This window comes from Condylostylus longicornis, unplaced genomic scaffold (genome assembly GCF_029603195.1).
Source record: "Condylostylus longicornis isolate FDR11 unplaced genomic scaffold, ASM2960319v2 ptg000004l, whole genome shotgun sequence".
Taxonomy (NCBI): Eukaryota; Metazoa; Arthropoda; class Insecta; order Diptera; family Dolichopodidae; genus Condylostylus; species Condylostylus longicornis.
The window spans coordinates 17,463,478-17,474,061 of record NW_026577973.1 but is presented as its reverse complement, the minus strand read 5'-3'; the positions used below and the strand labels follow the sequence as shown (position 1 = coordinate 17,474,061).

At 29.6% G+C, this 10,584-nt stretch overlaps 1 protein-coding gene across 1 annotated transcript; it reads right to left on the bottom strand.

Moving 5' to 3' along the window:
• Positions 1–4,217: 4,217 nt before the first annotated feature.
• LOC129610850 (pre-mRNA-processing factor 39) lies at positions 4,218–10,186 on the bottom strand. Its single transcript, XM_055523613.1, has 8 exons — positions 10,044–10,186; positions 9,741–9,835; positions 8,322–9,513; positions 8,126–8,259; positions 7,941–8,066; positions 6,238–6,512; positions 4,958–6,091; positions 4,218–4,752 (listed from the first exon to the last, which is right to left on the bottom strand). Exons 1-8 carry the CDS (start codon positions 10,066–10,068, stop codon positions 4,503–4,505), a joined length of 3,231 nt encoding a protein of 1,076 aa, XP_055379588.1. The 5' UTR covers positions 10,069–10,186; the 3' UTR covers positions 4,218–4,502.
• Between the last annotated feature and the right edge of the window lie 398 nt (positions 10,187–10,584).

Below are 10,584 nucleotides of genomic sequence, written 5' to 3'. Positions count from 1 at the left end.
TGTATTACATTCCTATTGAAAACATACTAATATGTATGTATATGTATATTCTTCGCTATATTAATGACGGCAAAATTATGGCAACGCCAATTTTCAGGTTAACAAGGGATGCGAAAATAACACACTGTCAATTTTCAAGTGGTTGGGTTTTTTAATTCAAATTAGTAAGTCACAATAATTATATATATTTGGCGGAAATATACTCCTCCATTCACAAAACAAAATTTTCATATTCAATTTTAATTATGCATGTGTGAACATAATTGAAAAATAAATCCATTTTTTACGGATTTGACATTTTCTTTCTATTTATCAAGCGAAGTTTGCAGATTAAATTTGACAGCTATGAAATTGGATGAGGAATTTGTTTACAAATCAGGAATTACTTGATAAAATATGTTGTGAAATTCAATTTTTTTATCTACATATATCGAAGTATGTATATCCAAACTGTATAGGGTGATTTATTTGATAAATAAAAATAAGTGAGATATAAATATATTTTCTTTTATATAAAGATAGATAAAAGTAAATAATTTAAAGTCAAAGGAAAAATTAATAACCAATAACTAAAGAAAAAATAATTTGCATCAATGCAATATTAAAAAAGTTAAAATTAAAAACATATAGTTTTCATTAAATTTATTTACCCTCATCGTTATATTTATAATCTTATGATTTTATATTCCACAAGCACTCTTTTTTCAAAAAATTTAGTAAATTCAATTAAATCGTCCACTATTAATTTTTTTGAGCTATTTTCAATTACTTTAGACTATATAAAAAAAAACTTTAAAAATACAAACTTCACAACAAGCAGCTGATCATTGCCTCTTAACGAGTAAAATTTATTTCAAAAACATTTTGAAGCTAAATTATTAATGGAGAGTGCAAGACGGATGAGCTTGCAAGATATGGAACAACCCTCGGAATTCTACCTGAAAAGGGGAACCTAGGCATGCGTCTTAGCACTCTCAGATTTCTGCTACACAGTGCAGTGATGGAGCATACCAATCTCAGATGGGCGAATGGAACATGTGACGCGATAAGGAAGTTGTGCCCAAGGTTAGACTTGCGTCGCACAAAGGATCTGATATCTCTCCGGCGGGAGGACATTGGTGCGGTTATAGGGATTTTAATTGGACACTGTCTGATTGGCAACCATACAAGGAGGATGGGCCGCCCCGCTCTGCAAACGATCTCCTTAGGAGTTGCTGTGACGAGAAGGAGGAAGAAACGGTGACTCACCTGCTGTGCTCGTGTCCGGCGCTGGCGAACTCCAGGCAGAGATTTCTTGGATCCCACTTTTTTGGGCGGGCTACGGACCTAGCGAATGTCTAGCATTAACCTTGGCCAGTCTCTGAGGAACTCGGCTGGTTCTAATGAGGGAGAGGGGAAAGAGCCGGCGATACCGCAACGGACCCAAAGTGTACCTTTCTCGGAGCCGTACAACCTAACCTAACCTATTAATGGATTACAAAACTTTTACTCAAAACATAAAATATATTACTTAAGTTAAGAATCAGAACTTATTATTGATGCTTTAATATTAAGTGTAAACACTATTGAAAGGAGTTTTGGAACAAAATCTTCGTGTAAGAGGAGAACGCGGGCGCCTGGCGGTATTTAAAAGGCTAAAGAAAATTAGATTAAAAAAAATTCTGTTTGACAAATATTAAATAACAATGTTAAAGTTGATGTTAGAGCAACTTTTTATATGACAACTTTTTCTTCAGTTTGGCGGATATATATTCATGAGTCGCATACAGTTCGTCCGGGTGCAGCACAACCAAAATGCACAAAAATGTACATTTTGCATTGGAAAAATGTCTCTCACAGCAAAAAATAAAGCAACACTCATAATCTTTAAAAAATAAGTCCTTAATATATTTCTTTTTATATTCTTTGTCCTTAATACACTTCTTTTTATATTTTGCTAGAGCCGCACGCGGGCCAACTGTAGGAGATTCGTATGTACATAATAACGATATGTGAAATTTTAAACTTATACGTACAAATCATTTGCTTTAATAAACACATTCGAATGTTTTGAAATGAAAAATAAAATATGAAAAACAAATTTTTAATAATATAAAAATAACGAAATTTTAACCTAAATTAATTTAATTTTATTTGAATTCGCTATTTTTGTTACAGTCATTTGTTTACAATATTTTATTTCTTTCTTGCCTAAATAACTCTAGTGGAAGTGGCATACAAGCGAAAACTAACGGTTTCGAACGAATAGAATTACTTGTTAAATATATTATATACTTCGCTCATGTTTAAGCAGTTCAAAATTTTCTCAAAAACGATAAGTTTCACTTAAAGCTCTGCCTTCACTCTTCAATGAAATACTGTAGCTTCAACAGCATCTAAACTATTGTGAATGTTTCTCAGAAGGGATTTATTTAATCTGATTTTCTTTCACCCTCTAAAACTGCCCCTACATGTTCGAGTTTTATATAAAAATAAAATTTTTATTACCAAAAAAACTCCAATAAAACTCTTTCGAAATTAAATACTACTTCAAAAAACCTATACATTAAATATTTGTAGTAAACCTTTAAATATGAAATTTTTAAAAACATGCTTATAAAATTCCAACTTTGATGTAAAACTGTCCTTTTAATTAAATTAACAAAAAATCTTTTTTATAAAAAATTTTCAGATGCCAAAATCTTTCAATTAAAAATTAATTTACTTTAAGACTTCTAAAACTTTAATATTTAAATAAAAAATAGAATTATAGTTTAAATAATTTATTTAATAAAGTTTTAAGCCATGAAAAATTCTGTAAAAATGGATTCATTTAATGTCTCGTCGGTTTTAGGCTAAGCTATTTCAAATCGAACTAATTCTTCTTTTGATGGTTTAGTTCCTTGTTTTTAATGATTCAAGCTGAGCGGGTTTTTTATCACACTTTATTTTTGCCAAGAATAGTTTGCACGGTTACAAGGTTTCCATGTAATTGTATAGTATTAAACAAGTTGATATTTCAAAAAAACTCCGTTTGCTAGCTTGATTATAGCAGGTTTGCTACACGCCCAATCAATCTAATAACTAACAAATCTGACCGTAAATGTTCAATTTTTCTTCATAAAAAGAATAATGGTATTTGTTTAAATTCACTAATAACATATAAACGTAAAGTTCTTAATTACTCTTGGTTCAAGATGTGTCTTGTTTTACTCTAAATACTCTAAAATTTTTTGAGATATCTGAAAATAAGAGAATATTCTTTTATATATTACAAATAAATGTATGTACGTTAGTATAATTGGGTACATACACCTACAATAAAACTATACATATTATGATTATTGAAATTTAGGTTTTTATTATAATCATTTAAACCAGCCGTCGGCAATCTTTTGACGGTTATGGGCAAATATGTACGAGTATATAATACACTTTATTCATTGTTTTTTTCTGACAAATAATAAATTTGCATGGAATGTAATGTTCCTATATCTATTATCTATGATTAAATTCTCAAAACTTTTTTGAAAACTTTTGATAATCGTAATAGCATTTTTCTCTTGCAAGTGGTATGACGGGCCACATTTTGTAGTTGAATGGGTCGCACTTTGCCGAAGACTGATTTAAACAATCCTATTGGATTAACATGGTGTTCTTGAATCAACATTTGTTGCGCAAGACGGAGGTGACATAGAACGGAAATACATAGTTATGTTCGACTTGAAACTTTTGTGTTAGGAATTGTCGTTATGGAGAAACTTATAATTTCTTTTAAAGTTCCGTTTAATTACACTTCTATATATGTATATATTTACAAAGGAAAAAATATTTTTTCCTTTGATTAAAAAACCTCGATCTACGATTCAGTTTGTAAATTGTAAAACTTATTAGTCACACCACTTGACGTTATGAGTTGTCATTCAAACATATTTTCGTTATTTGAATAAAATCAATTTCGAAATTTGATATTCTATACATTTATATACATACTGAAAGACCGGGATTCTGGAATTGTATAATTTATCATCGTTTCCCTTTTATAAATCACATAAAAATACGATAGTATTAGTAGTATTTTACTCCCTCAATTCGAATTTAATATATAAGTAGCTATAAATTATATAATATGTTTGATCTCATATTAATGTTAAATCACGGCATAAAACATGTTAATTTATCAAATAACCAGCCACTAAAAACTTAAAAATCCTTTATAATGTTATTTTTCTGAAACTAAAGTTTTATTTTTACTGAAATTTTTATAGTTCGTTACAGATTTTTTTTTCTCTTTTTTTGATATTGTTAACTAAAGTTTTGATTATAAATTTAAATTCCAATAATTTTTGTCAAAATATCTGAAGAATTTTTACTTTTTCTAAAAGGAGTTTGCTGATATTTAATGACATTTTGTACACAACATATAATTTACTTTTGAAATTACATATTAATATTTAAATAAAGAAAAACTCAACCAAAATATCTAGATAAAAATCTGGGTACTCGCACATCTACTTGTTCACTTAATAATAACTCCCATATCCACTCCATTGACCATATCCACTGTAACCTGAACCATATTGCCAATGATTATAACCGTAACTATCGTATGATTGTTGATATTGTTGCTGTTGCTGACCGCTATTATAGTAGTTTGGAGTTGCACCAGTATTATAGTAATTATTTGCATTGTTGTAAGTGGGAGCACTTACAGTAGCTGTTGTGGATTTATTCTCTTTTGACGAAGTTTTGCTATTGGGGCTACTGCTTTCCCTAAAATTAGAATATTGAGGAAATCGTAAGCAAATTTATATTATATTAGGTTTTTATTTGTTCAATTTTATATATTTTTATATGTTTTAAAATGTTTCTACTAAAAACCTTAATAATAATAAATAAAAAAGAAAATATTGTCATAATTCCAGGAAATATTTTAAAATTAAGTATATGTTAAAAAAATACTGCTATGTATACATACGTTTTCTTTTTAGATTCATTAGCTTTCTGGAGAGCTATTTGTAATGCTCTTTGTGCTTCTTGCAAGCCTTTGGCAGTACTACCAAAATCTTCCAAAAATTCAACTTTTCTTTGGGCAAATAAAACTTTTTGATCGGGATCTATATTATCTCTAGATGTGAATTTGTCCATTATCTCCACAATTTCTTTTTCGTCAACTGTTTCTCTCTGTAATGCTATATCTATCATTTGCAAAGCGATTCTTGTATTACTAGAATCATTTGCCAGTGTATCTCGTAGTATTTGGATACCTTTATCAATATTTTTCAATATTTTGTGACAAAATCTTGCATACTTAATACATAAGCTGCCAGCTATATTTTTGTTTTTTGCGTTTTGGATATAATATTCATATAATTCACCACATTTGTCAAGATTACCCCTCCGTCTTTCTAAATTTATGCGTCGATAAGCAATTTGCAATAAATTTGGACACCGTTCATCTATATTTGTAAGAATTTCAGCCGCTTTGTCGTAATTTAAATGTACCTCCTCAAATGCAGACCACATTAAATGTAAACTAGGTTTATCACGATGATGTATCGTACATGCTCTAGCAAAAGCATCACGCGTTAGATCAATAATCGTTGCATCATTGGGACTTGAACTCAAAGCGGTTTCTAAATAACGTATGAGTTTTAACCAAAAATCGTCGTATAGAGCGCATGCAATTAAACATCTCTCAAATAGTATTAAAATACGTTTTCGGTCGCCTTTTTCTATTTCAAAATCCAAATATTCCTTCCAGTTTTTCAGCTGGCTCCTTTCCAAAGGTTTTACATGAAAATAAGGACGCTTAATACCTTCCTCATATGTCCAACGAGAAGCTACTGCTGAAACGGTTAATTTATGGACTTTACGCCGATTTGATATTATTTTGTCTTTAATCGCTGACATTTCTTCTTCATTTCGTACGTGATCATCTGCCTCATCCGGATCGTCAACAGGTTGTTCGTCACCTGGAGGCGAATCACTATCCTTGCATTTCTTTTCTTTTGCTTTTCTCATTGCTTCTCGAACATCATGACGATGTTTTTTAAATTCATCAACGCTAACTGTTAAAGCAGCTGAATGATTTGTTATCAGATCTTGGAAACTAAAACGTAAAACGGAAATCCGGTTGAATTTAAAAAAGTTTTATTTTACTGTTTTTTTTTTTTCAAAAATCTACTAAATTAAATTTATCTTACTTCAAAATAATTTACGTAAGGCCTATTGAAACTTGATTTATTAATTTATTACCTTTCAAAATGCGAATTATATCCTTGTGTTGGAATCGTTAAAAGCCGGTCATAAATTTTCACAACGAAGTTATAACGTTTTGCTTCAGATTCCCACCTAATATAAAGCTCCCAAAGTTTATCTGATCGAAATTCCAAACCACAGGCATCAACAGCGCGGTTAAATTGTGAGCGAATAAATTCTTCATTTTCTGGATGATTTGTTTTGACGTGATTTAAGTAGTGCATCCACAAATCGACTGACAACGGTATAGCTTTCAATCCGCGCTCAAAAACCTAAATATTTATGTTTTAACGAATCGACTTAGTTTAATTTATATTTTAAAATAAAAAAATTAAATGGGAATTTCCATAAATTAGAAAGCGATTGAGTAATTGTAATACTTAATGAATTTTACATCTTCACTTCAATTTCATTCGCTTTTTTAATTAATTTACCCATTAATTTTTTTATAAAATTTCAGTTATACTTTAAAAATTATTTTACAATACATTGATTTTTTTTTTAATTTTACAATACAATATGAATATACAAGAAAAAAAAAAAAAGATACAACTTATGCGTATTTCATTTTAATCTCATTTCCATACTTACACTACTCCCAAATTTAAAGAAAAATTTTTCAAAAATAAATTATATAATCAGAATTTTTGTTTTTGTAACTTTTAGAATGCTAATTAATCGAAAACAATTTCAAATTATATTCATCGCTAATTTGTCGCGTTTTCAAAAGTTTCGAGAACCGTACACTTGAAATGTGATAAAACTCCTACGCAACAACCACTTTAAATAAGTAATATGTTAGTAAATAATGAAACTTATGATCTATGACTTCGATCATTGACTACAATAAATTTTTAGAAATATTGATATATTAAAGAAAAACTTACTAATTATTTTGATTTCTTTTATTTTTTTTCTTTATTAAATGCAAATTAAAAAAATTTTATAAAAGTTTGTTATTGTTTTTGGATTAACAATAAAGTGTTTCCCGTCGATTTCAAATGATTGCGAGTTAGTTTATATATGATTAAATATTTTAATTGAACAGACAAATTTAACAACAAATTATAAGTTCAACTATAATTATTTACCAACTCTATAGTCTACACCGAAATTACTTCATTTGTATATCCCTTACAAAAGAATCAGTTTATGACACAATTTATTTTACTTTGCAGAAACATATGTGGAACTGGACTAAATCAAAGTCCCTCAAAATAACTAACAATCATTTAAACGACATTTTTTACACTTTTTTAGTTTAACATAAACAACATTAATTATATTTAAAAATGTGCTTTTAATTTGCATTTTAATTATTTTCAAATATATTAACATAACATAACATATCACAAAAAATTCATAAGTAATTATAATACGTTCATGTAAAAATTTCATGGTAAAAATTCTAAATATAATAAAATCTAGTATGTTACAAATACAGTTAATCGCAAAAATATAGAAATTAGTGCCTAGAAGAAGGAGCTCTTGTGTACAACTACATTTACAGCAAACAGTGCCACTGCAGAGCTGTAGGAAATCATAGGTGATATGCATCATAATTTTCTTCGTTTCGTAGTAAATTTTTTAAATATTTTGGGTTTTAAATTTTTAACATCATTTTGTGAAATTGCAGTGTATTTAATTAAAAACAAAATTAGAAAACTATAAGAGAAAAATACAAATATTGGGTGGCATACCTCATAGCATTTTTCCTTGTCGCCTTTACGTTTTTCATAATCAGCATATTTACGCCAATAGCCATAACAATATGGATAATTCGCCAGAAAAGCATCGTATGCTTCTCTAGCAGCTTCAACATCCGTCTAAAATTTATTTTAAATTAATCTAAATCCTACCAACCGTATAACAATTGCTTAATTACCTCTTGATCTACATACTGCAATAAATAGGTCCATCCAGCGAAATCAGATGGATCATGTTTTACAGCTTTCCAATATTTGTCCAATTCTGGGAGTTTTTTTTTCTCTTTCTTTTTTTCTTTAAGTTCTTCTTTCACTAATTATATAAAAAATTTTTTACATTTACATACATATTTACATTTATGTCATATTTATTACCTTCCACTTTAATTTTTTTTTCGGGTACGGCTTCCACGCTTTCTTCTCCAGTTGGACTACCAGGATTATATTCTTCAGCCTTTTCCTTTAGTGCATCTGCTTTCCTTTTAGATGTTTCTTTTTTTGAATTTCCGTTATTTGGTAATTCCTCGTCAGAAATAATTTCAGCATCAGGTGGCAATTCAGCACGTTTAGGAGCAGGTAACTCCTCGTCGGAGACTTCTTCTGCGTCCTTAACTTTAATTTTTGATGTTTGAAATTCTTCATCAGAAACTTCTTCGGCATCTTTTATTTTTGGTTTTTGTGGCGGTGTATTTTGTAATTCATCTTCTGAAATCATTTCAGCATCGACTGTATTGATGGTCTTATCCGTATCATTTCCATTTGGTAAATCCTCTGCAATCGCATTTTCTGATTGAGAAGTTTCTTCTTCAATTACTACTGGGTCTGTTTTTTCAAAATTATCTTTAGACAAACTTTCTTCCCCAACGGAAGGAAGGCTATTAGCATTGTCCCCAGCTAAACTAGCCAACAGAGAACTATCGACAACTTCAACTGTACCAGAATCCGCTACTTCTTCTACTTTATTATCTGAATTATCCGATTGTTGTATGCAACCAATTCCAAACGGGAAAGAAGAACCATTCTCCTCTTCGACGTTACCTGCCAATTTTTCTGCCGAAAGTTGAATTTCACGCATTTCCATGTCTTGTGTCACAATTTCTACCGGTTCTTGTTGATCTTTAATTTGATCACATAGAGGTTCCTGCTCTTGAATCAGTTCGATTTGATTTATTTCATTGATTTCCACATCATTTTCTTGAACTGGCTCATCTTGTTTTATTTCACATTCTATCTCTATTTTTTCTATTTGCTCTTCATATTCATCATTTTCAGTATTTTCCATATCCTGCACATATTCACTGTTTTCAAGAATCACAGTTTCTATTATGGTTTGCTGTTCATCTTCATCCTTGAAACTGTTTTCGTCGTCAATTTGTATCACTTGCGTTTCAACATTCAAATCTACGTTATTTTCTTCAATTGTGATGACTTCGTCCGAGTTATAAATTACTTCTATAATTGGGTCTTGTTCCACCGTAAGATTTTCAAAATCATTGATCGAATGGTCATCCCGTTTTTCTTCTTCTACATGCAAAAGTTCTTCTTCACTTACATCAGCTTCGGCTATCTACAAATTTTGTGAGTTATAAAATTAAATAAAGTAAAGAAAAAAGCTCCTAATCTACGTTGAAATTCAGATGGCCCTTGCCAATCTCCAAAATACATAAAGTTTCAGCTATTAGTGGAACAACGCCACACTAATAGTAGCAAGTTTTTATCATCATTGAGGTTATATCAAGCAAAAACTTGTAAAAAAAAAACACTAAAACCCAAGTGTTTATCAAAAATATATACCTTTCCAACAGCTTTTCTTGTTCGTCTACCCCTCACAGGCATTGCGCTTTGTAAAGATGTATTTGTTTTCCTACCTGAACGGGTGCGTCTTCCACCTAAAATTTTTTTTAAAATATCATCTGCATTTTTTTTTTCATTAGGTAGTCATTAAAATAAATGGCGGCGAACCGGGCTACATTTACTATTTAAAACTAATACATCAAAATAAAACTTATAGAATTAAAAATTTTGTTCAAAAATTAAGAATTATATTTAATTTTCAAATTGCGTCATCTGAAAACACTATTTTAAACCACTCTTTACCTATTTCATCTAAATTTTCTTCCATTTCTATCAAGTATATACCAATTTTTTTAGTTTGATTGATCACTGATTTGAGTATATATTATATGATAATTAATAGGGTTGAGTTTTAAATTTCTTTTAAGATGAACAAATGTCAATACAATTACAACATTCGGGCGCGTTTCGAAAATTTCAGCTATCAAACTCAGAAGGTGAATTCATTGTTCGTCGGTTTTCAGCTGAGCTGTTAAAAATCGAACTATTTTCTTTTTCTTAGTTAATTGGTTAGTATGAAGGTTTTTTTTGTTATGATACATCATACATTTATTACTTTTTTGGCAAGAATAGTATGCAATTGTGTAGTCGAAATTTGATGTTTTAAAAAAACTTCCGTACTAAAGTTAGAATTTGATAACTTTTTCAGAGAAAGGGAGAAATCTCTACTAAAAAGAGAGAGGATTTAAAGATTCAGAAAAATTAAGAAAAAAATACTTCAGTACCAATAAGTTAGAGAACAAGTTGACAAAAAAATTAATTAAAAATATTACGAAAAATATGT